This window comes from Leuresthes tenuis, unplaced genomic scaffold, assembly GCF_036924035.1.
Source record: "Leuresthes tenuis unplaced genomic scaffold, fLeuTen1.0.hap1 SCAF_17, whole genome shotgun sequence".
Lineage (NCBI taxonomy): Eukaryota > Metazoa > Chordata > Actinopteri > Atheriniformes > Atherinopsidae > Leuresthes > Leuresthes tenuis.
In genome coordinates, this window is record NW_027325371.1 from 9707489 (window position 1) to 9733120 (window position 25632).

The window sequence follows — 25632 nt, forward strand, 5'->3', positions numbered from 1 at the left end:
TCAAATGGTCCATAAACTGCTTCCCCTTTGCCCAGAGAGACAGAGGGAAGACAATTATTAATGGGTTACGTTTTTTTACTTGCACATAGGTGACGCGGTTTACCACATCTTTAAAGAAGCCAAATTCTGTTCACCACCATCAAACTTTTCAAAGATGCACTTTTGAGTCTACTTATATTTCTGCTACAAAATTTTCAGCCTCCTCAGTTCTTATCAGTTGAACCTCCCAGCTCTCAACACTAACACGCATGAGTGAATGAGGTTGGACTTCAAATGTTGCTTGCTACCAGCACTGATCAAACGTTCATGTGTCACTGTATCAAAACAAAATTCATGTCAGTTTTTATTTGGTGAGTTCATGTTCTCTGCATGTAACCTAGTTAGTTCAGCCCATGTAGTTTAGCAGTAGGAGTCTCATAAAGAAATCAAGCATGGTCGAAAGGCATTCAATGTGCAGTCAGTGTGTTTAGATACTGTGTTTGTGATAAGATATGTAACAGTGGACCTTTCTGCCCTGCCTGACCCAACAGCTGTTGTCTATGAGAGCTACATGTGTGAACTGATACAAGAAAACTGTTATCAGAAATGGCTGAGAAAGGTCAGAGAAGTGGAGTTTTTAGTAAAGTAAGTAACATTAATTTATATAGCACCTCTCTCAGATCAGAGTCAAAAAGTGTTTCACAATGAATTCCAAAACATGAAAATAAAAACCAAACATTATTAGACATATTACTGTAGAATACTGATTCACCAATCTATCCAGGGCCACAATGTCTCGGATATGCTGGATAAAATCAAATTATTTACCTGTGATAAGATTCTGATTATTTAGTGTGCTTGATGGCTTTAAACTGAGAGAGATGTTTCTCTACTGTGAGGGTGAATGTGAATTCTCAACCTGATCGTCAACTTGAATAATGCATCTCATTTGCATTTTATTAGATGCACAAAAAAGGCTATTATCTGGTCTAGATAAATAATGTTCACACAGATATGGCCCACAACTAATTAATTTCAGTGGCTGTGTTAATAACTGTAGGCATAAGATCTAAACATGGACAAAGACAAACCAGTTTCTTCATAAGGATGTCTTTGTTGTGCATGTGTGCAAACTGGGTCACAAATGAAGTAATATGCCCGCATGCCAATGAGAGCTCAGTCACCTGTGCAGCACACACTATACCTCTGCAACAAACAAGGACAGACAGTCATACATCTTTAATTATCATCAATTATTAATCCCAACATATGTTAATGGCTACCAGGTTCCAACAATAACTTGCATGTGGGTTACAAAAGTAAAGCTGCCATAAAGTGAGCAGCATTACCAACTAAAGTGATTTTTTTCTTTTGTTTTCGTTTCTTTTTCTTGCATGTAAATTATGAAAAAAGAAATGTTGAAAAATAGCTATTTGTAAAAGGCAGATGGTCTCTGAGGTCTGAAATTTATTGTGCAAGAAATTCAAAAACACCTAATCATGTTAGGATTATTGATACTAAAATGTCTTTACGGAATTAATTTGGTACTATTATGTAAACAACTCAAATTTAAGCACAGACTGAGTTAAGGGGTTACTTTAGCAACTCAAAGGCTTTGATGCATTGCTGTTAATAGTCTGTCATGTTTATTTACACCAACTAACATCATGTCTTTTTTAAATCATGCCTGTCATATTAAAGCATTGTAACTGTAAGTCTGTCAGAGTAATAAGAGCAGTCTTTCACTTAAAGCTGAAACACTGCCAATGCATAATTGGATTTGCTTGTAAAGTATGTGATAGTTTATCTGTTTACTGCTGTCACACAGATGCAGGATTATATTACTGAGAATTATTTTTGGACAGAGAAAAACAGTCAAAAAATCATAAACAAACAAATGTTTAAGACTGAAGTTACTTTGTTTAATTTAATTTAAAGTTGCAATTTACTCAGGGGAACCTTTTTGATATTTTAATATGATTAGTGTGATTTATTTGGGATGGAATTTGAGCTACTTATTCTATTTCAGTCCAGTGTTTCATGTCATTAACCAAAGATAGCATCATACCCAACATAAACTTAAGCTAACTGTGATCTCAGTCAAAAACAAATACAAGAAGCCACTTCCTAACTAAGCCTGCATAACAACACCATATAAAACCCAGCAGATAAATCCATATTCGTTATAGTTCACTCTGACTCATAGTTTAGTAAGATATTTCTGGTCGGGCAGCATTCTGCTCGTCCATCTGCACAAACAGATGAGTGTCTGGTGTTTCTGCTCAGCGTCACAACCCCTCAGATGCCTGCTGGAGATGAAAACTATCCAGAATGCAAAGCCAGAATGTGTCTGCTAAGATTATCAATGGCAGCAACGATGAAAGTGACATGGCCAAAACTTTACGGTCCCTGCTCACAGCCAGTGGAAACACAGGTTTCACAGACAATGGCCTTCATGAGTCCATTGGCTGTGACAAAGTCAACAATTCACGCCAAAAGACTTCTGCTGAACATTAACAGCAGATTTTAGACTGGAATCTATCCTCAATGAATCCGTGCAGGTCTTTGGGGTCATAATTACTGAATTGTTTTGTCATATTTTTCAGTAATAAAGAAGTCTATTCTGATACTGCAGAATTATGTTATTATCAGGTTTTTGTTTGTTAAATAAATTGGCAAATAATGAAAGCTTTTACTATGGAAATAACAACTAAAATGGATGTACCGGTACTCACTTTTCAATCAAGTGATGTGTGCTGTTCATCCAGTTCTGTAGTGCCACACAGAAAATCTGACTATTCAAGGGAGAGAGGACTCTGTTTTATTGAGAGGACACTATCTGAGTTTCTTTATTTTCTTATATGACATTAACCACTGGTGTGTATATATATATATATATATTCACATATAAGGGAAATGTGGTAATCCTTTATTGGACAAAGAATTGAGTATACAGTACATATAATAAATACAATTAATCTTACATCTAACATGACATAGAAGTATAAGTGCAACAGTCGAATATATTTCTTTTAACAATGCACGCTGAAAATTCTGGAGCTGCCATCTAAAGGAGTAGACATGCAGACAGAAAACTAATTTTGGCATAATGCTTCTGTCACATAAGGTTATTGCATAGGGACTAAAATAGAAGCAGCAGCAAAGCATCAACTGAGCTGCAGAGTGCAAGAGAAGTATTCCTTTTCATAACACAGGGATCTGCTGCAAAACACTACCAACATTAAGCCCAGCAGGCAGAGGAAGATTGTAACCATAGGGAGGCTGAAGAATGGTACTGTGGGCTAAAACTATAACAGTAGAGCCCGACAAGGAACAGCCAGGGAAATGTCCTTAAATAGAGAATGATAAATGATTAGTCTGTTGACTAAGATTTCTCTCTTAGTGAAAGAAAGAAAGCTGTCACTACAACAAGCTGGGAATGAGACGAGGGTCATCTCAGTGTACAAAAACAACCTAAAGAAGCTATTTAGAAACAGAGTTCATATAAAATCCGTTAGAGCTCCACCTACAGCAAAATTATTTTTCTCCCATTTGCAATAATTCAGTGGTGTCCAGCTGCATATGTGACCAGATACAAAGAAACATTTGGAGGAAATGCTCATGTTGTTGAATCAGAAATCTATCCAGCTTTGTGCTCTCTACAATCAACAATCACCCTCCTAAACAACAACACTGTACACTAGAACTTTAGTCACAATCTGAAATCTGTGGCACTGATATGTCACACGCAATTTGTTTTCAAAAGAGCCACTTGGAGGCACAGTGCCTGAGGCCAAACTGGCGCCATCCACTTCCTGGGCACAGGCAGTCCAGAGCGCAGAGAGCACGCTTACTCTATTTATAACCTAACATTATCCAAATGAGGCTGAAAAGATAAGACAGCAGCAAGAAAAGGCCACAGGTTGCAAAGTAGTTATTATGCTCAGAAAGAGGAAAACTCCGAATAGCAACGGTTTGGTTGGATTTTTCTTTCCTTAATTTTGGAAAAAAAATATACACACAAACAAAAGAGTATCCTTCATTGCAGAGAAATTATCAGGAAACATAAAAATAGCTTCTAAATTGTAACATAATGGACGGTGAAACAGCGATTTCATATCTGTTAGTCTAAAATAGTGAGCGGTCCCTTTAAGTCCAAAGCAATCATCTACTTCCTGTATGCTAGCGGCTCTCAAAACACTCGAATAAATGTTCCAAGGAAATGTTTTAAAATACATTAAGGTATTGTTAAGTTAATAAAGATGCGACCACCCTGTTGTGGAGGAATGTAACGTTTGAGCTCAACGTTATTTACGATAGGGTTATGGCAGGAAGAAAAAGAAAGATGCTAGCATTGGCAGCAGCTGTAGCACCTGAGCAGTCAACGTCGACAAGGAACCATAGCAACCGAACAGAACTGAACCGTTCAACGACCAAGCAGAAAAAGCACAGTAAATGTGAAAATGCTCTCAATGTCGAGACAGAACGAAGTCACTATTTCACCACGAATGACCTGCAGCACAGACTGGGGGAGGATTTCTTCAACCAGCCTTGCATCAGTTTGGCTAAAGCTTTCCTGGGCAAGGTAATATTGTCATCTCACCTCAATATTACATGATTTTTAGTTTAATAAGAAATAATATGTAAAAACTGACTGTTTATGGCAAGTTAGTCTAAAGATAGATTTAAGAAATATTACGTCTAACAAAAGGCACCATATGAAACCATTTATACGTGCAACTAGGATTTTTACAGCAATTTTTTTCTGCTTGTGAAAACGTGTCGTGCATTGTGCTGCAGAAAAAAACCGCGAGTTCATGGTGCAAAAAAAATGTGGTCTGGTCACAACTGTAAATGTTTTTTTACTCTAAACAAAGAAAAAAGATGGACACACCCTGTGGTTTCATTTGGCGTTTACATGGCTTGCCCTGAACATCACACACTGCTCAACACACAGTTATGGTGATGGTAGTTTTGTGTGTGTGTGAAGACTAGTTAAGACCAAAGCACTTCCAGGCATGTGAGGCTGTGGCCCAGAAATTAACATTTTTTTTATTTTTTGCACATGTAAATAGTATGCATGTCTTACATGCATTACTTTAATTATGTAGAACAATATAGTTGGGTTTTGAATGGTAAATTGAGGCGAACCACTTTGTTTTGACTGTACAGGGGAATTCTGACTCCCCTGTGATTCCACCCATGGAAACATAGTACGGTTTTGTAGCTGTCTGTTAATAACAGATCAATGCAATGTAATGTATTGACCAGTAGGGCTGCTTCATTATACCACAAAACTGATTGGACATTGCTGAGATTATTTAATACTCATTGACCTTGAAATGTCATGCATCTATTGATTATGTTTTTAATGCCCTTTTAGCTTTTGAGCTGTTTTAATAAACTGAAAAAAGTAGACCTGAACTAAACATACAAAGCTTTGCATGGACCAAATTTGGGCTTCTGCACCAAAATACACAGCTATAAACAAATACGATGGGCTGTATTTACAATACAAGTCAAAATCTTCATTATAGGCCCAATCTTTTTCATTTCTATTTTTCTTTTCGATAACCATTGAAAAAAGTCACATTTGAGTAATTTGCCATCTTGGTAATGAATCACCATATGAACTAAATGTGCTTTCTCGTGGTAGGTGCTGGTCCGTAGGTGTGCAGATGGTACCGAGCTGCGGGGGAGAATAGTGGAAACTGAAGCCTACCTTGGAGGGGAGGACAAGGCGTCACACTCAGCAGGAGGCAAGCGTACCGAGAGGAACACAGCCATGTTTATGAAGCCAGGCACAATCTATGTGTATCCAATCTATGGTATCTACCTCTGTATGAATGTGTCCAGTGAAGGTAAAACTCATTCCACAAAAATGTTGCCTCACTTTGTGGGAATTGTGCTGTGTCTATGTATTTATGTATATGCTAACCACTGCCTGCAAATGCAAAGTTGATGTTAGAGAGGCATTTGAAAGCATGTGTGCGTCTGTCAAATATGAGACTTTAAAGCTATTCAGCAGTTTTTCTGTTTTATTATTGAGTGGCAAAGAGAAAAAAGAAGGCGACAGAGTGGAGCCTTGCTGAGTGATGCATATTGTATGCCGTTTTACTCAGGGGAGGGTGCTGCTGTGCTGCTGCGCTCACTGGAGCCCCTGCAGGGCCAACCCGTCATGAGGGAGCTGAGGGCAGCCAGACGCAAAGAGGGAGCCCGCCAACTGAAGAACAAAGAGCTATGCAATGGGCCCTCAAAGCTCTGCCAGGCTTTAAATATACTTCGTTGTTTTGATCGTCGAGACTTAGCTTCAGACACGGAGGTGTGGCTGGAGAGGGATCCAGACATCGGTCCAGCAAAACCCCAGGATATAATATCAGCACCACGCATTGGAATAGAGTCCCATGGGGAATGGGCCAAGAAGCCATGGAGGTTTTATCTTTGTGGTCACCCCTGTGTTAGTGTTGTGAATAAAGAGGCAGAAAGACAGTCTCTGTCTGGAAATGCAATAAACAATTTAGATTCCTCAGATGTGCCGTTTGAGACAGAACAGCACAATGTCAAAAGGCCTTAACAGGAATATTCCTGAAACTATTCTGCCATCTGTTCCCATTTTTAACATCAACCAGAATAAAACCTTTTTCTATTTGCATTGTCAAGACACACCAGGTCTTATACTTGAGAAATTAATGCTTAAAGTTACTCCTTTAGATTTTCATAATATTGCCAGTTTTGAGAAACTAAGATGATGGAATAAAATCTAGATTGTAAATAAAAGTTTCTACTCATTTTGTGAGCTAATTTTGAAACATTTCGTATTTAATTAACATTTGCTGATGCTAAGTCTTACAGTAAAGTTCCAGTTATCAGTGACAGTAAAAATAATCGTACTTGTTATCATTCAGTAGTCTTTCCACAGCTTCGTCTGTGTTTTCCAATAAACATTTAAATCCCCCTCTCAGTGATTTCACAGATGTTTGGAGCGCTCTGTTTCCCTCAGAGCAAACAGCCTGTCTGATGTTTAGACTCTTCCTTTTCTTGCAGTCTCTCTCTTACCACCTTTGGGATTCCTCAGGAGAGGTAGCTGGAGGTCTGGAATGATCATTACTCACTATGTCCCTCTGAAGCTGAGACAGATCATCGAACAGATGTGGGATGGGGAGATTATGTTGAACCCCCCCCCCCCCAATCCTATTCACAGTGAACCTCTTAAGGCATGTCTGATATATACAAAATAATTTAATCATGTAAACAAACCTTTGGCTCAAATAGAAAATACTTTCTACAGTTTGTAAATCTCCACACATTAATGCAATCTGCCTGAAGAACATCTTTGAGCAAGAACACTTAGCTGTGAGCACCTGTTCTTAAACTGGCACATTTTCCAGTCCGGAAGTGTTGATGGCATTTCTGTGCCTCTAGTCCATGGGTGACTGAAAGATGGAAATAATGGGATCCTCATGGTTAGTCACCACAAGGACACTGCGGAACTTGTCAAACAGCGTTTTTAGCTGCGAGCGCCTCATGTTCTCATTGTACATAATTTCTTCCAGATGATGATGTCCGCGGAAATAGTGCAGCAGCCTGAAAAAAAACCCAACAAAATAGGCCCAAAATTGTGTTAAGAGCTAGAGTTTCACCTTCATTAGCGGTGTAAATCAACAGTAGACAAGACTTTTGAAGTTTTGATGACATTTTTCATTACTGTGCAGTAGTTGACATGCAGCACTGATTTTTAATATCCAAATAATTAACAGTAGGATAATTAACTCCAGATAAGTTTCACACGACTCAGTTAACACATTTTGTTGTATATCTATGTATCTATTATCAAGGACACAAAGCATTATGAGTCATAAGCTAAACTGTTCAAGGCAAACTCCATTACCTGGCAAACATTCGCAGATCCTCTGGATTTTGTGCAGCAGGGATGTTAAGAATAACCTGCCTTTCATGCTCTGACAGGCTTGTGAGCAGGGTTTCTGTCATCCTCTTGTTGAGTGGCGAGTCTCCACCAGGCAGCAGCTCAGCACTGGAGTTTTCCATACTGGGGCTTGTTAGGGTCATGTCATCACTGCTGGCTACACACGGACAAGACATGTGGTCATACATTCATTCAAAATGATTTGTTACATTTGTGAGAGCAGAGGAAAGAGCTGAGGGAGGACACACTTGGTGAACCGAAACTGAGAGCGCTCGGGGTGCTGAGACTTCGGCCTCCTACTCGTGCAGCCAGTGGAAGTTCTTCTTCCTTCATTCCAGGCTCGTCTTCAATGGGTTGTACCAACAGGCAGACATATGTGTGCAGTTGGATAAGCAGGCGGTGCTGGAGCATCCACACCACCATCTGGATCAGCTGGGCCTGGTCAGAGGCAGAGCAGCAAACGTTACAGCTCTGGACAGGATAAACACTGAATTATGAAGTTTTAAAATAGCTGCAGGTCCATACAAGCTTAAAAAAAGAGTATTGAGAAAGAGCTGTGACACTGATCTCGTTTTCATGAAAAATGAAGGATGCAGACGATAGAACTGATGTGTTTTCACCATTTATAATTCAACTTCAAACACCAGGGGCCAGATACACATGTACACATTTTCTTACTCACACACAGCTACTTATAAAGGAAGAATGTGGGGTGAGAATGTGCACACTTTCATTTTTTCAATCCATGTGTACACATGTTTTTATATTTCTGATATGAAGTGAAATGGAAAAACAGGCCCCATAGTTTAAGAAAAAATAAAAGAGACAATTTCAGGTAGAGATTCTTTGTAGGATTTTTTTCTCATTGTCAGTTTTCACAACATACTCTTCCAGCAGCTGTGGGCTCTATAAATAACTGTGGCCATCCATCATGCAGATAAAACAGGAGTTATTGGTCCTCCTCTTGTAGCCTTGATGTGCTGTGTAAGCTGATGTGTGTTCTAGCTGCTGGTTTACATGTTTGCCATTTCTTTTTACCTCTGCAGGGTCCTTTGGTTTACAGAGCCGATTGCCTTTAACTTTTGCATTTCAGCAGTTGTTCTGTTTGTGATTACAGTCTCACACACCAAATAAAACAGATCTCCTTTTTCTTCTGCTTCACGGACGAGTTTCTCATTTTATATTCGGTAAAACTGTGCTCCTTCCTAACTGTTGTTTATTTCATCGTTGCATCAGTTTAGTTGTGGTCCAAATGATATCTTGATATACAAATGACAAGTTAGGGGAGTGTCTGCTTCCATTTATGGCAACGAATGGTAGTGGAAATTAGGTTTGTGCACCTCTCTAGAAGACTGAGATTTATAAAAGAGAACCATAAGAACACACCGCTTTATACATCTGGCTACACACAGTATTATACATCTGTCCCCAGATGTTCCGGCTCCAATAATAGAATGTCTCTATTTACAGTGATATTGTAGGATTTACCATGATTTACCATTTCTTCAGATAGTTAATACTATTTTATAACTAAGTTGTCTCCTAAAATCCTCAATTTGAGTTAAAAAAATTAAATAGTTTATATTGCAGACTTTATAATTAAATCGATATGTCACAAATTAAACCAATGCAGTGGTGTCCTAAACCTGTCTTTTCCCTACAGACCACCAGGTGGCGACACTTGTTACTGCAAAAGAAGTCTGCTGTATAGTTCTCGCTTTAATTGTGACTTCAAACATTTTCTTTAAAAGCTTATGCGTAGTCTCACGTTTTCTTTAATAGAGCATGGTGTTTATTTCATTACTTACGGTCCCTCTCAGTGTAAATTAGACAGCAGATCACAATATGCTTAAAAAGAGGGTTATGTTGCAATAAACTTTCACTGTTCTTAGTCAGATCCAGCTCATAACTTCAGGTTAAAAAAGACTAAATTGATGATGTCTCAAATACTGACCTTGAGGCTTCAAAATGTGAGTCTACATAACAGTAGGGGGTGACACTGTAGCTTCATCAATCTATTTTACACAGTTTATGATTTATATAAAATGTTTACATCAGGTTATTTCACCAAAATAAACAGCTGTTAGAAAGGAGGTAGATTTCAGGAGGTAGAAATTATCTTACCTCCTGTGCTGGAGCTTCAAGAGGGTTTCTGAATTCTGCCAGTGAGACAGGCAGTGAGAACTTGGCTAACATGGAGGGCAGATCATGACCAGAGAACTGCTGGGCAAACTGCTCTGCCAGTGGGGAGTATCTATTCAGGGAGAAATGGCACAGATTATAACACTGAGCTTTTCCATTAAAACATTCCTTTGATTCAATTTTAGTTTTTCTTTATCCAATATTTTCAAACAATGTTGCTATTTTGGTCAATACTGTCAATTACCCAACTCTAATAGAGAGCATGGAAAGATGAATTAACAAGTGCTTTTGTTTTGAAGCCATTCTAACAGTAAAAGAGTTATGAAACCTTACTTTTAAGGCAATGACATCGAGGAATATTCAACATTATTATGGTTCATTAGCATCATATTTCAGATTAAACATACTCACAGGCAGATGTTGGCATGTGGAGACAGCATGTAGACATTATTCTCACACAGTGGGTAGATGATGATTGCCTTGCCCCAGTAAACCAAGTGAGCAGCAATCTGAAAGATCTAAGAGAGGAAACATTAAGTTAGCTATGATGTGACAATAACACAACCTAAATGAGAAAATCCTTTAAAACTGAACATTTGTTATTGCAGGAAAATAAATGTGTTTGTTCTACCACAAATGAGAATTCTCTCAGATATGCATTCTACATAATTCCCACTAGATGGGAGTAAATCTCCAAAAATACAATCAACTCTGACCAGAAATCTTCAACTCATGACTCACTCAACATCCCTACAATTGCTGAAAAGGGTTCTTTGCACCCATTTTAATGGAGTTACATATAGCTAAGGGGATCAGGACTATTGATTTTTCTTCTATTATACATGCACTATGAATAAATTGTGTGTGTGTGTGTGTGTGTGTGTGTGTGTGTGTGTTCAGTATAAAAATTGCTTGATAACACAATGCAACTAATGCAACAATGTAACACAATGTAATTACTAAAACTACTTTGAAATGAAACTTCAACATATATGGCTTGCAGAGTCAAAGAGTGGCATCTATGATTCAGATATCAGAAGTACAGAGGAGATGCAGGACGTATGAAGTATGAGGGCAGTGTGAATGTTCCACACCTGAAGCAAGGCCAGGTCAGCATCCTGAGCGAGCTGCTGCAGATTTTTCACTGCAGAGCAGGTTTTTATCAGGCGAACCATCGCAGGCGAGCAGTCCAGTGGAAGCTGGCTGAGCAACGCCTTCTCACTTTCCAGCAGCAGCAGGGCATGATATGGCCTGCAGGACCAAAAGCACCATACTGCTTCTCAACATTCTGCATTTCCGTTTTACCTCCAGAGACCCCTCTTTGCACATCAACTCTATACATGTCTCTGTAAACAAACTGGCTACTTTAATAAATCCCAGCAGGTCTGTTGCAATCTAACAGATATTCTAAACACACGAACAATTATCAAAAACGCACTCAATAACACACACAGGACAGAGTCAATAGTAGTTTTCAGTTTAACAGAAAATTATTCAGGTTTAAGAAGGATTTTTTTTAAGCATATGAAATATGCCAAGAAATCGTGAAATTTTGTGACCTAAATATACTTGTTTGGACTTCGCATGTCATGTTAAACTTGTAAACAAGGAGATAAATGCTTTATCAAAACTATAGTAAGTATGCCAAACTGGCAGTAGGTGGCAGTATGATCCACAGAAAACGTATGGATTTTTAGACGCCCTTCTCTCCTTAAGCCTAAAATACAAAACTGACAAAACTGGTTAAGACGCAGCATTTCGCTGACATAACACTCTCATAAAAAATGACAAAAGCACTTTTAAGGGTTAGAGACTTGTTAATCAGGCAAGATGGCCTATCGATGAACTGTTCTGTATCCAACAACATGAATTAAAGAGGAATTTAAGCAAAATGTTTTGTAAAAGTCTACATGTGTTGGTCAGCTTAAAGCATGACTGTGTTCGAAACATAAATTTATCATTTGTAAGGAGTCTTTCTCCTGAGTCACATCAGGTGACGATGTTCACAGTTTACTGTCAAACATTATTTGTGGTTCTTGTGAAGAGCAACAAAAACGGTTTACTCATGAAGGTAAATGTTTTTCTTCTTTAACTCTTTAAAAGAAGACTTTTTCCATTTTTCTTCTAAAGAAAAAAAGACAGATCTGTGGGATCTTATTGTAAAAGTGTTGTAAGAGTCATTACAATCATAAATACTGGATTAAGAAGAAGCCTCATCTTTGCTAACAAAACTTTTTACATGTGCTTATGTTTGGAGAAGGGGCTTGGTGGGGGGAGAACTTGTGGCTGCTTATGATAGGTCACTTTAAGAGTCAGTCAGAAGTACAAGAATTTTACTTTTCAGTCTTATTTCACATAGAACATGAAAATTGCTCTCCATGTGTAACTTTTTGTGAATAAGTAACTTCAAGTGTACTGCTGGTCAAATAAAAAGCTACTTCTAAGACACCAGAAAAAAACCCCAATGTGCATTAAATATTCAAATATACCTTATAGCCTTCAGGCTGTGCTCTAATGCCTCTGGGGGGATATAGTTGCCACCAATCCTGTGGATCTTGTGTGGCAAACAGAAACTCACCTCCAGCCAGTTGTTAATATGTAGTCGCACCACACCAGTTGTACAAAGGCTGAAAACCCAAAATCAGAGTTAGCTTAAAGAACAATATGTCTAGCTTGTGGTCAGAAAAGAAAAAAATAAATAAATGTGTAACTGAAGCACAAACCTGTCATAAGCCTCCTTCAGGTCCCTAGCTAGCTTACATTTTGGAAGAATTTGCCTAAATGGGGACTGGGGGCTTCCCTCTGCTGACATCAGGAGAGAGAAAGCCCAGTATAAATATACTCAAACATATAAATTACAACCACAATGTCAGCAAGCTGTTAAGCTACACTGCTCTAAAAAAAAAAAAGCATGCGATAAATTATATATATATAATTATATATATTATAAGATTGTTTGGTTTAGACAAAGCTACTAATTTTCTATGGATAATGAGTGAGTTTCTTACTCTCAGTCACTGTGGTAATTTCATCCTGGACAGCCAGCATCAATTTGGCTTCTCTGGTCAGGTACTGGCAGCGGCGCTCTTCGTGCTGCAGGGCTATAGCAATGCGCCGAGACAGGTTGTGCATGCAGCTGATGACGGATGGGTCGGCATTTGCCTGAAAAGGTTAACAATGACATTAACCAAAATACATTAGTACTGTGTGTGCAGCTAAGTGATTACCAATTACACGGTAGGTACAACCTCTGGTCTTTCATCTGTAGCTGATTTAATTTATGTCAAACATCTCTATACAGCCCAATAATGTCTAAATGACATCTCATGTGATATAAAAACCTTGCAGGCAACACAGTGAGCCAGTCACAATGATCAAATAATCATGCATGTGCAATCATTTGAGATAATTGTGATCATGATTCCATAATCATTGTCATTCACTTGTTAGAAAACAGTTTGGTAACATTGGCAAAAATGGCATATTTCCATAATGTTTTCACTATTTAACAGAATTTACTGACTCTGTTGGAACTGACACTCCTTGGATGACATTATCTCGTCACACCCCTGTCCTCGGCAGAGGTCATAGCATATCTATCATGTGAAAATTAAGAGGAAAAAAGCCATATTTGTATTCACATTCCTGTTTTATCTCCAAAACATATGTTTTATATTTAATAACAGTTATTAATAGGCTTATGGTATGATAGTGGCATAAAAATGGACAGAGATGATTAAATCATCAAATTCTATATAAACCTTTTTTTTTAAATTCAATTTAATTTAATTTCTTATGCACTTCTTTATATGGCAAATGATTTCATGATCATGACCTCCCTACTACACTGCTCCAAATTAGGAAACTTTACTCACAAGAATACAATTCAAGTTACACTTTCAGTGTCAAAACATGCGTTTGATACAGAATTCCAGTCACTGTTATATAACGTATTAAAAAAATAAAAACTACAACATATGATGCTGCGAATTATTTTAACACTTTGTGTTGTGTTGTACTGATTATTTGGAGGGGCTTATTCATCTTTAAGCAGACAGATCAGTTGTTGTTGTTATTACAGAAAATAGAAAAGCATGAACATTGTACACAGGGCATTATAACATTTAGATGAAAAACTACTACAACTAATTAAATACACAAAGTGACAAAACTACAATAAAGAAAGATTTTTGTTCTTTTGGATGTTTCAACACTACAACTATCACAGTCGCTGGGCAGATATTATGTACAAAACATGACTGAGCAGTTTCATCCCCATCTGAGCTGTGCTGGAACTTACTGGGTATCATGACTCAGCACGGGCAGGAACAGGGCTGTGCCTTGTTGAAAAGCATGATTAAGCATAATAAACTGGCCCCTCCTCTTTGAGCTCCCATGCTGTCACAGATAGTTAAGCTTTATCACTCGCACACACCCCTCCCATTCACAGAATACGGATTAAAGGAATGCAAACTCTCTATGTCCCACCCATAGTCAGCTAAAATAAGTAAAACATCATTAAAATAATAAAATAAGATAAAATGTTAAAGGTAAATCCTGATATTGAAGTATCAACTGAAACTTTAATACAACAATATTAACACTAACACAAAGACCAAAAGGAGAGGTTTATTAAAAAAGTCAATGACAACTGAAAACTTAAATTATGAAGAGTTTTCATACCCGTAGTGCAAACACCACATTAAACAAGATCATCGTTGGCATTTCTCTTTTAGGTGAAGGATCTGTTTTAGAAACCTGAAAAGAGAACATTTTAACATGTAAAAAAAAACTAAAAACAAAACTTGCTTTGTAAGATAAAATACAAGTCTGCAACTTTTATACGATTTGGTCAACAGTGTAAGTCACAGTTATTAATGTGGGCCGACAGATTGCTTTTAATTTTCTCCAAATAGCTTTTCTCTTTAAAATTGTCTAATTTTTTTAGGCAATTTTAAAGTCCAACATGATAAATTCAAACATCTTGTATTTAAAAAAAAAAATCTGAAAAATAAATAAACAGTTTGTGAAGATAAAATCAAAGAAAAGCAGCAAACTCTCTCAATTTATAAAATAACATTTTGTTGCTTTCTTTTTTTTTTTTTAAAGGACTTTAAAGAAATTAGAAAAACAAAACATGCACCGCTGCAGTGGCGTGTAACTTGGTCACAGTAGACGTGTTGACTGCTGAGTGAAATCTCAGGTCGTTTTTAAAGTTAGATACAGTAGGTGTTGTTGCATTAGCATAATCTCCACCTTTAATTTTCACAGGGGTCTCGTATAAGTAAATACTGAATTTCTTCATGGTTTTCACATCTCGTCATGATCTCCACTCCCAGCAAAGCACCCTGACAACACAGGCTGTGAATTTTTACACTAAAAGAACAGTAGGGGGCACTGCTGAAGTTATGTCTAACCTGCCAAAATTCAAATTTCCAGTGATATGGTCAAACAAAACAAACCTTAACAAGCCTTTTATAGTTTAAGCAACCTAACAGCTACAGTAAAACGCAATTAAAAAGTCTGACTGAGAGTCTATTTTTCCATTTAATACAATAACATATCTTTCCTGTGTGTGGGGGTAAAATTATCTCAATAGACGCACTCACATTCATTTTAAATGACTCAGTTACTGCTGTACAGGTCAGCGCCAAGAGCTGGATGTCTTCTGCATTCTTAAAGAGCAAAAACCTTCGTACGATACATCTGATGTTTAACTACAGTACAAATATATGAGGATGCAGTAAAATTCACCCAAACAAAGAGGGTCTTGGAGGCTTGCTGGGAAAGCTTCAAGGTTCATGAAATTGAAATTCCTGACTCATCACTGATGAGTCTGTCCAGTCTAGATATTGCAAGGTGCTTGGGTGGAGATGAAGCTACTGAATAACACTGAAACCAAAACAGCAGATCCAATTAGGGAATATGCAGCTTTACTCTTACAGATCTACTCACAGAGGCAACAGGGGCAGCAACTGTGAATTCTACTCACTAGACTGGAATTAGCGAGGGTATTTCAAATGATCTCTTAACACTCATGTGCTGCCTAATTTCTAATACAGTTAAAATAGATGTGGGTGGAGGGCTAGTAATTGGCAATTGAAATCTCAACATTATTGCTCACATTATCTTGTGCAATATGTGTCATTTCTGTTAAATGTGGCAGGTTTTAAAGTCTAGCTTGTCATGAATGTCATTACACACTGAGTGTGGTGAAACTTACCTTACTACCATGCTGCTGATATTGTCAAATAAGGAAAGCACAAACACAACCAGCATTAAAAAAAAGAAAAAATCATGTAAGATCATAATCATAGCCTACATTTTTTAAAAGTCTATCATTTAAAACCATGAACTATTCAAATATTGTTTTTTGATGGATTTATCTAATTATTTAGTGAAGAGGAATTTACAAAAGATGAAAGTTTATAAAAGAAGTTCATGACAATCCAATGAGTACTGACTGCAGTTTTGCGCTTCATCCAGTAATGTTTGTATATAACAAAGCTGCCTAGAGTTAATGTCAAATGAGTCATTGTAATCAGTTTGAGGAAAAGAGTGGGTGCAACATGCCCTCGTGATCAAAGGTTAAAAAAAAGACTAATGAAGGATAGGACTATGTGGAGACAGTGTGGACGGCAGATAATGTAGATTTAGATATGTGAAAGCACCATTAAAGCCACAGGGAGCCAGCAATTCATCTTAAATGACACTAACTGTCGAAGTCGCAGCAACAAACTCAATAGCAAAAACATCTTGCTAATACTTTGTGGTATGTTGGTTCAAACCAAATAGTGAATGTCTTCATCAGGGTTAATCCGCTCTTACTTGGATGATGGGAGGATGAAGGAGGGTAGGGTGACCCACAAAACGAACATTGTCTATCTTCAGTTCAAACTTCTTTCCGCATATGTCAGACTTGGTAGCAAGGATGGTGGCGAGGATGATGTCTGAGAACCTCGAAGAAGAAAGAACAGACTCAATAAGAAACTGTAGAGCAGGCAGGAAGGTCACACCACAGGAAAATTTGTGACAAGTCAGAAGGATTGAATTAGCTGTTTGCTTACAGTTTTCACATATCTGTCTACAAGAGGGGTTGCATTCATCAGATGTATCTGACTTTAATGTCATTTAACAATGAGAGAATAAATAAAAAAGCTTGTGTGGCTACTGGAGAGGAGAGAAGAGGAAGAGGCCTCCTGGCAGAAAAAAGTGCAATTGATACATGAATGGGGAATGTGAAAGACTCATGCTGGTTTGACTCAAATAACTCATGCTGCGATCAAAGGGATAAAAATTAAAGTGTTGACTTCCAGAAAAAATTAAACTCTATGGACTTTCTCCACCACCACAATTTGAAAAGAAGCGTGTGCAGTATTTGCTTAACTTTAGTTTGCATTTGATTTGAATTTTAAATTGCAATGCTGAATCTACATGCTATAATTATTATAACCAATGTCAGTTCAAAGTAGTTTAACCGATGATTCTAATCCAAGCATTGATTCATCCTCTGTTGATCATTTAATGGGATTTTAATGAGATCAGGGTTGGAGATCCATACAGGACACAAAATAGGAAAGAAAAGACAAGGGTGATCTAAGCGAAGGAAAGGTGGTTGAGAATGATTTGGTCTTACCCTGCTACCAACTGTTCGTCAGTTAGAGGAGTTTGCTCCCTGAAATGGGTATTGGGCCACAAAAAAAGAAGAAAAAAGCAAACAAAAGGGAGAATGCAACACACAGTTGGGCTAAATGCAGAAAATGGACATTAAAACAACCCAAACAAACATGTGATACTGTGATGTGAAAATGCTGGTCTGAAATGATTTAAGCACATTACTTTTTCAACCTAAATAAGCCCTATTAGCAGTAATGCTCACATCGTTTGTTTAAATATCAGCCTTAAAACTGCAATGAATGCAACTGCAATTTCAAACAATATCCAAAATGATAAAATAAAACTTGTTCATGCAGTCATAACTAGCCCTTTATATAATGCAATCTGGCTCAGGGTGGTCTTTATAAAGCTATACCCACTTAATCCAACTCAGGGGGGGTGGAGCCTATCCCAGCTGTCTGAACAAGAGGCAGGGTGCACCCTGGACAGGTCGCCAGTCCATCACAGGGCCACATAGAGACAATCGAGACAAACAACCATCCACGCTCACACTCACTGCTAAGGACAATTTAGAGACACCAATTAACCTGACATGCATGTTTTTGGGAGGTGGGAGGAAGCTGGAGTACCCGGAGAGAACCCACGCAGACACAGGGAGAACATGCAAACTGATACCAGGTTATTAATTAATACAAATATGACAATCCATCCGTGTTCTTTATTCAACAATGCCCCCCTGTGACAACGTGAATTTCTTTAAAAGTCAAGGCCAGCTCTCCTGAGTAATTTATAGTTTTGTATCAATGCACCTACTATCTCTTTTTTTTTCCAAACAGTATGACTTGAACAAACACAATAAAAGTCCCTTGAAAGTAGAGTCAGTCACAATCTTGAGCTTGTTGTATAGGACCTCGCTTCCTTGATAAAATTCTAATGTGTCACCACTTAATAAAACCTTGTAGCCTACTTAAAGCAACTAATGACAAATGACTAGGACTGACCAGCATCACCATCTGGGAAGCGGCTGCACAATGAAAGTAAAGCAAAAGCCAAGACTTTTCACAAAAAAATGTTTCATATCACAAAGCAAATTAAATATAAAGTCAATTAAACTTGTGGTTTAGAAGCATTCTTACTTTTCAACAGTTCAGATAAACAAGCATGCTCAAACAACAGCTGGGTAGATAACAACATTTAGACAAATGAAGTGATAACGCTTACATTTCTAAGAGTTTTGGTTTAAGCTCTTAAATATTAACTTTAACAGTGATTAAAATGCATCAACACTTTGATTTTTGGTGGAGAAAAACAAAAGCAAGGGGAAAGGAAAGGGTAATGAGCATAAGCTCATTTGGATTTCAAATAATAAATATATCTGTGCAACTTTCAGTCAATTAAGAAACAAATTTACATAATATGAAGGCAAAAAATACCTTGAATCACCATCCTGGTCTTCAAGAACATCCCCAGTTGGGTTCAGTGCATATGGACTTCTCTGTTTCGCTTAAGGACAGATGTTGGTAAGGGTTAATCAAATATACATCATATACATCATATACAAAGACATATACGCATAAACACTGATAGTCCGTTGGTGTACTGACTGTCAAACATGTGTCAAAGAGAAGGCAGTCCTTTTTTTCCTTTTATTGTGTGAGGAAATAGTTTCCTATTGTTGTGGGATTTTTTTCCCTAAAAAAAAGGTACTCTGTGGCCATTGCTGCACACTCCAGTTTTCCTGTGATGAGCCTGCCATAGAAATGTTCCACCAGCTCAATCTCCGCCAGTCGAAACTGTGCCATACTGGATTTAACTGCCAATGAAGATTAACTTCCAAGCTGTCCCATTTTTGTGCATACTGCTATTTGGTATCAAGCAAATTAGACTGCAAAATAAACAAAGTTAATCACGGTGTTTAAAAAAACGGCAAGCAAATTGACTTGGTTACAAGTGACACTACTTTGGGAGGACAAAAACAACCACAACAGCACATAAAGGAAGAGGAACAACGTACACAAGAAGACATCAAAACTAAATGTGGCCATTACATTTGGTTATGAGATTAGTATCAATACTACTGCATTGTATTTGTATGTGGTAGCTATAAGAGAGTAACTGCATACAACTAATACCAAAAGAGCATGGGTTTCCGCTTATTGGGTAAATTTTAGATAGCTTGTCTGGGTTTGTGCTAATGCTACGCCTACCTGAGAGAGATGACGGACATTCAGCGACTTTTTGAAAGGGATACCGAAAAAGAAGTTTGTTCCCTCTGCTACCAGAACTAACCAGTATAACGCTTATGGGACTGGTTTTGTCTCCGCTTTTATATACATTATTATGTGGCTGACTGTACATGGATTTTCGATCACCTGATAACCCGTCTGATGGGTTAAGCATCATGTTAGCATTCTAGCTAATGCTACGTTAGCTGTGCCACAATTAAGTGTGTCCACGAGCTGACAGCAACGGATAGCTTATTTCAGTCGAACCTCACTTTAAGGTGAATGTTTGCTTCTCAAAGACATTGACCCTTAACGAATTTAACGTCAATACGGTTAGTTTAACCCTGGCTACAACCGCTCATCCATCTCCCAAACCGTTGGGAATGTTATGCGTCACTTGAAGAAATGTCCGGCTCGGAAAAGGAAGTCGACTTTAAGTTCCCCCCATTGCACCAAGAGCAGTAACGTATAGATAAACAATCCAATGCCTCACACCACATCACCGTGTTTTCAAAGGAAATGCAGTCTTATAGTAAAAACTGTATAATAACAATAATAATAATAATATTGAATATTGAATTATACAATATTGACTATTGTATAAATACAAACATATTAATATGATGTGTTTAAGGGATTTAAAGGCTAATGTAGTTACAGTCAACATATAAAAAAAGCATTGTCTTTTTTCGCCCTCAGTGGATTTGGTAGTTTAGCACTGCAACCATTCCATAGTTCAAATGCTTGTGAAAGTAACAATTGATTAAAAAAACAACTAACTTCAAGATAGATTTAAGAGTTATCCTCTCCGACCCATGTTGGGGCTGAATCAGACTATCCTCTGGGTGGCGCATTTGTCTGACAGTCAGAGCTTTGAGCTTGCATCTTGTAAATCGCACCCAAGATTCTATAGTTGATAATCCGTTGAAAGTCCGGAGTTCTTGAGAAAGGATGAGATTCCTCCTTTTGGGAGCCTGGTATTTTGATGTACTGTTATCGTCTATTTCAGATGACCCCACCCTTTTTATATCAAATCGCAAACTTTCAAAGACGCCACAATAACCGACAGTGCTCTTTCTAATATTTTCATATGTAATTATAATAAACTTCTAGCTCTCTATAGCCTTGATTAGTCTACAGTTGAGTTGTATGGCCTCACGGTTGAATAAGCTCTATTTACCATAGCAATGTTACCTCATCAGGAACAACTGATTATATGCTTTGGCTTTTCGTACAAATATTTGCACACCACACTGATACGTGGTCTAAAGAAGCTTAGAATAATAAGACGAAATTAAATGGAGATTTGACCATATAATGAATAAATACACAGACAAAAATAAGTAGGCTTTTATCGTGAATTTTATTTGGACTTTGCAACAGTTCCTAGACAGTAAATTGGGCATTTTGGAAACTGCAAAAAGACTGCTGCTCGTCAAATTATTTTGAATGTTAAATGCCACTCCGGGGATTCAGTGATACTGTCTGCCCAGGGCAGAAACGACCACAGCCAGGAACTTCTGCCAGGCCTCCTGGAAACCTGGAGTGAAAACGCTGGGGCCAAATTTGGCTGCCACAACCACGGAGATGCATTCAGCAAGAGTCTGAAATAAGAAGCATAACGGTGATTAATATGACGATATTAGGAACACTGGTTAGCGACAGATTAAAATGATAATACGTGACCTCCATCATGATGATGGGGTCCTCGGAATTGTAAACGTACCCTGAAGTTATCGGGATCCACATGGAGCTTCTCTGAGTGCATAACGCTCAGTTTGGCGTAGGCATTCTTGATGTTGTCCATGTTCTTCACAGCATTCTCCAGCCCGGCCATCACTGTCTTTCCATGCTGGGCCACCTTAGGATTTCCGAGGATGGCAGCGTTGGTGGACAGGTTGCCAAATGTCCCAAAGTGTCTCTGAGTCCACGGATACACAATCAGAAGTCTGTAATTACACGATTCAGGACACAGAAAATCGTCACATTACAGTGCGTAAATTTGTTTTTGAAGAAAACAGAAATAGGATAAAATTATTAGACTATATTAGTGTTTAACAAAGGAAACCTTAATCAAGTAACCTTTACGAGGTGTTTAATTAATTCATAAGTAGCCTAAATATCGTGAAAGATCACCTGGTCAGAGCCTGGGGTCCAATTTCACCAACATCGATCTTTCCCCACAGGGCTGTGATGGCGCTGCGCTCAGCATCTGTCCACTCGACCATGTTGACGTTGTTGAGGTTCTCTGTATTTTAAAAACAATCTTTAGAAAGTCACGGATGACAAAAAATTTTGTGGAGGTTAATGTTCAAGAGCTTTTTATTAATTTTAGAATGCCACTCCTCTCAGCTTTGAAAGCGCGTGATTGGACAAGAGTCGGCGAGGTGTTGTTGTTAGATAAGATCGTTGCCAATAGACTTACTGGACAAAACTGATAAAAAAATATTAAAGATGTACATATGACCATCAAGGCTATCAAACCTTTATGCAACATAAGCTAAACATATTGATCGGTAAATAACTGTTTACCATTTAGTTTTTGCATCACCGGTTTAATCGTATTAAATTCAAGAGCCAGTGGGCCACAGAAGGATGTCACATCTTGTAGAACGTATCTAGAATAAACGTCAAATAATTACATTTACTTATATTACTTTTTATTGCTAATAACTCTTTATTAAATGCTTTAATGTTAAAGTAACACGAGCGATGTTGCAGTATTTTCTATAAAAATAACGGCAGATATGTCTTTCAACCATAAAACATGCTTATACATTTTAGGACGAAAAATAACAAAATTTTCTATAGTCTTAACTTGGGCATGTAACTGATACGAAATGTCCTTGAGAGCAGGGTGTGGTTGTTGGTTTTTTTTATCTCAAAGGTTAGTCTGGGAACAGTTGGCACTCTCTTTATCAAGTTTGATACTGGGCGTGGTGCAGTTGGATTTGATACTTAAATAAAAAAAAGTGGTGTTGAGGGGAGCAGTTACGAATTGACTGCACCTGCATTTCACATCGTGTTATCTTTCTGTTCAGAATACTTGGAGAAAAATCAGCCATGAGTCTTACTGGAAAGGACAAGTCTGTGGTGGTGGCCTTCTGGCAAAAAATCGCCCCTCAGAGTGAAGTGATTGGAGCTGAGGCTTTGGGCAGGTTAGAGTTCTTCAATCTTTTTAATGTTCGTTGCTTTGCGTAAATCACGTTTTTGATCTGCATATTCACAATTTTCATCCATTCGATTCATGTAGGATGCTGACCTCATACCCTCAGACCAAGACCTACTTTGCGCACTGGTCTGATCTGAGCCCTGATTCTGCTCAGGTGAAAAAGCATGGCGCAACCATCATGGCAGCCATTGGAGACGCTGTCGGAAAGATCGATGACCTTGTTGGAGGTCTGTCCAAGCTGAGCGAGCTTCATGCCTTCAAGCTCCGGATTGACCCTGCCAACTTCAAGGTAGGCATCACTTTTCAAGATCTAGCCCACATACGTGTCACTGTGTCACAGCTTTAAATGGGATGTATAATGACTATCAAGATTTTCTTTTTATTTCAACGTCTTGCATGTGTGTTCAGATCCTCGCACACAACATCATCTTGGTGATGGCCATGTATTTCCCTGGAGACTTCACCGCAGAGATCCATGTCTCCGTTGACAAGTTCCTGCAAAGCCTGGCTTTGGCTCTGTCTGACAGATACCGCTAAACATCCAGCGATCAAGGAGCATCGACTGCATGCAAATGAGACGCCATCCAAAATGGAATCTGCGCCATCTGCGGACAGAAGGACTTCCTGAATAAATTGAATTAATTTTCAAATATTCTTCTCTTCGTCTTTGTTCTCACCCACATAACCCTTTATGACACCTCTTTGTATTTTGAAATAATGCAAACTTATTCATCACATAGCGATCATTCTGTCACCATATTAATTCTATTGATATAAACAAAAACAAACAAACCAACACGACATGAGAGATTCATACAAAACTGACAAAACAGGACTGGAAGTAAAACTCGTGGCACGGTGGTACTGTAACTTCACAGTTTATTCACCACACCGAGGAATTCTACTTTGAAGAACCAATATTTATATTATTTATTATATTTATGCTAACAATTATTGGTAATGGTATTCAACGGGCGTCTCGCCTTTTTGTTCTTGTTAGTTTCTTATCACAAATGACAGCATTAATACCCATACTTCAGATCGATTCAGTCATGAAAAATAACACATAATAGTCTCGAATCTTACTAGATTATGTCGGTGAGTATGAAATGATGAACTGTTGCTCGATAAATAAAAGCAGTTTCTCATGACATGAGACAATGACTACTTAAAAGTCACATATTCATCTAATTAGCTTCACGTGTTAACATTTTGTGTGACTGAATTAGTCATGAAATTTGCTTATTAGGTCGTTTACACCTAAAATGATGTAATCTCTGTGTATTTTATGAGTTACATGATTAATTCAGTCACCGTCGTAAATCCAAAGACTTCAGTCTCAGGACTGGTGGCAGGATTAATATGATGCCATTGATGAGGTGTTATTACCCAGAGGGATGAGACAGTAGAAGATGTCTGAATGTCTTATGTCAAGTGCAGATTCAGACACGACTCATTCAAACATAAAAACTGGCCTAATTCGATTGAGAGGAATTGCTTTGCAATTATTTGATGCCAGTTGACCTACTGAAATACTTGAATTAGTTCATTTGCAATGAAGCATATATAATGAGCCGATGATTTTAAAGCTTTCTGTTAAGATCATACACTGGAAGGGATTAGACTAAAACCTATCTACCCTATTATATCCTGGTTCACATAAAAGCTATAAGACATTTGGTATGTATTAGCAACAGCTGAATAATTTTCAGCCGTCGCCCTTGTGGTTTAGTATTTTTTTTTATGTTATCATTAATTTCAGAGGACCGCACCCATAAATATCTAATTGCACATTTCAAGAGAAGCCAGAATAATCAGCAACCACGTTTACTCTCGCAAGGAGGTCACGAGTAACTAACTTATTACCGAACTATGAGGTCCATCATCTCAAAAAGCGAAACACCTTCATCAAGCAGCCTCTTACGTCCGACTGCTCTGTAAAACAACTTAACCATGTCTATGTAACGAAACATGTTATTCTAAAGACTGAAGTTGCTCTCAACTACTCCCAGTCCTTTACATTTAGGTTGGTTTCAACTTTGTATAGGAGTCTTGTAAATGTCATGGGCTGGTGGGCTAATTAGTGAGCAGACGCATTATTATTTTGGCATTATTATATTATCCACTTCTAGTACCGCTCAGTTGTATGAAATACAAAAGAAAGTAAAAATTATGTCATTGCTTTTTCATATTTTGAGACTTTTATAATAAAGCATCAACATAACCACCTAAGAAAAAAATGATTGATTCTGAACATCTTTGTCCCAAGAGAATTACTTTATTTTTTTTTTAAAAAAAGATCATTTTTCCTTTCCCTTTTTCTCATTCAGGACGTTAAACGGTTAAGTAAGCTTCCTTGTCGTTAATTTCATGACTAACTTTATATGTCTATTCCTTTTTAAATCAAATGAACGAAGGCTTATACAAACGAAGAGCTCACTGGAGTGAGCATTTTGTGAGATATATGCAAATAACTAAATAGAAATTACGCAAATGGATTGTTTTGTCCACGTCAAAGCCCTTGAAGATGATTCCGCAGACTAATCCGAAAATCTTTACACGCAACCTCTAAA

At 37.9% G+C, this 25632-nt stretch overlaps 4 protein-coding genes across 9 annotated transcripts; 2 read left to right on the forward strand and 2 right to left on the reverse strand.

The window, feature by feature from the left end:
• The first annotated feature begins 4150 nt into the window (after positions 1-4150).
• Positions 4151-6756, forward strand: mpg (N-methylpurine DNA glycosylase). Its single transcript, XM_072368182.1, has 3 exons — positions 4151-4564; positions 5636-5840; positions 6102-6756. The coding sequence occupies exons 1-3, from the start codon at positions 4304-4306 to the stop codon at positions 6551-6553; spliced, it is 918 nt and encodes a 305-aa protein (XP_072224283.1). The 5' UTR covers positions 4151-4303; the 3' UTR covers positions 6554-6756.
• Positions 6757-7200: 444 nt separating this feature from the next.
• On the reverse strand, positions 7201-20306 carry nprl3 (NPR3-like, GATOR1 complex subunit). Of its 6 annotated transcripts, none has more exons than XM_072368181.1 (15): positions 19870-20306; positions 19096-19165; positions 17682-17720; positions 16874-17003; positions 16269-16283; positions 14729-14803; positions 13054-13207; positions 12769-12850; positions 12535-12672; positions 11140-11296; positions 10457-10563; positions 10028-10157; positions 8152-8341; positions 7928-8060; positions 7201-7563 (listed from the first exon to the last, which is right to left on the reverse strand). In XM_072368181.1, the coding sequence occupies exons 1-15, from the start codon at positions 20063-20065 to the stop codon at positions 7398-7400; spliced, it is 1782 nt and encodes a 593-aa protein (XP_072224282.1). In that variant the 5' UTR covers positions 20066-20306; the 3' UTR covers positions 7201-7397. The 6 variants fall into 6 exon arrangements, with proteins under 6 accessions (XP_072224282.1, XP_072224278.1, XP_072224277.1 ...); XM_072368177.1 differs by having other exon boundaries at positions 7868-8060; positions 12769-12847; positions 19870-20303; XM_072368176.1 differs by having other exon boundaries at positions 7868-8060; positions 19870-20303.
• Positions 20307-21231: 925 nt separating this feature from the next.
• Positions 21232-22197, reverse strand: LOC140272844 (hemoglobin subunit beta-A). Its single transcript, XM_072368329.1, has 3 exons — positions 22024-22197; positions 21614-21836; positions 21232-21491 (listed from the first exon to the last, which is right to left on the reverse strand). Exons 1-3 carry the CDS (start codon positions 22113-22115, stop codon positions 21360-21362), a joined length of 447 nt encoding a protein of 148 aa, XP_072224430.1. The 5' UTR covers positions 22116-22197; the 3' UTR covers positions 21232-21359.
• A 677-nt stretch (positions 22198-22874) lies between these two features.
• LOC140272969 (hemoglobin subunit alpha-A-like) lies at positions 22875-23709 on the forward strand. The gene is made up of 3 exons (XM_072368490.1): positions 22875-23045; positions 23141-23348; positions 23468-23709. Exons 1-3 carry the CDS (start codon positions 22951-22953, stop codon positions 23594-23596), a joined length of 432 nt encoding a protein of 143 aa, XP_072224591.1. The 5' UTR covers positions 22875-22950; the 3' UTR covers positions 23597-23709.
• The last annotated feature ends 1923 nt before the right edge of the window (positions 23710-25632 follow it).

Coding starts and splice junctions, on each gene's coding strand:
- mpg (XM_072368182.1), top strand. CDS start 4,304: ATGGCAGGAAGAAAAAGAAAGATGCTAGCATTGGCAGCAGCTGTAGCA. Junction 4,565..5,635: donor CTAAAGCTTTCCTGGGCAAG/GTAATATTGTCA, acceptor TTCTCGTGGTAG/GTGCTGGTCCGTAGGTGTGC. Junction 5,841..6,101: donor TATGAATGTGTCCAGTGAAG/GTAAAACTCATT, acceptor CGTTTTACTCAG/GGGAGGGTGCTGCTGTGCTG.
- LOC140272969 (XM_072368490.1), top strand. CDS start 22,951: ATGAGTCTTACTGGAAAGGACAAGTCTGTGGTGGTGGCCTTCTGGCAA. Junction 23,046..23,140: donor GGAGCTGAGGCTTTGGGCAG/GTTAGAGTTCTT, acceptor CGATTCATGTAG/GATGCTGACCTCATACCCTC. Junction 23,349..23,467: donor TTGACCCTGCCAACTTCAAG/GTAGGCATCACT, acceptor ATGTGTGTTCAG/ATCCTCGCACACAACATCAT.
- nprl3 (XM_072368176.1), bottom strand. CDS start 20,065: ATGATGCTTAACCCATCAGACGGGTTATCAGGTGATCGAAAATCCATG. Junction 10,158..10,456: donor CCACATGCCAACATCTGCCT/GTGAGTATGTTT, acceptor CTCCCTGAATAG/ATACTCCCCACTGGCAGAGC. Junction 7,564..7,867: donor GATCTGCGAATGTTTGCCAG/GTAATGGAGTTT, acceptor GTTTTTTTTCAG/GCTGCTGCACTATTTCCGCG.
- LOC140272844 (XM_072368329.1), bottom strand. CDS start 22,115: ATGGTCGAGTGGACAGATGCTGAGCGCAGCGCCATCACAGCCCTGTGG. Junction 21,837..22,023: donor GGACCCCAGGCTCTGACCAG/GTGATCTTTCAC, acceptor GTGTAATTACAG/ACTTCTGATTGTGTATCCGT. Junction 21,492..21,613: donor TGGATCCCGATAACTTCAGG/GTACGTTTACAA, acceptor TTCTTATTTCAG/ACTCTTGCTGAATGCATCTC.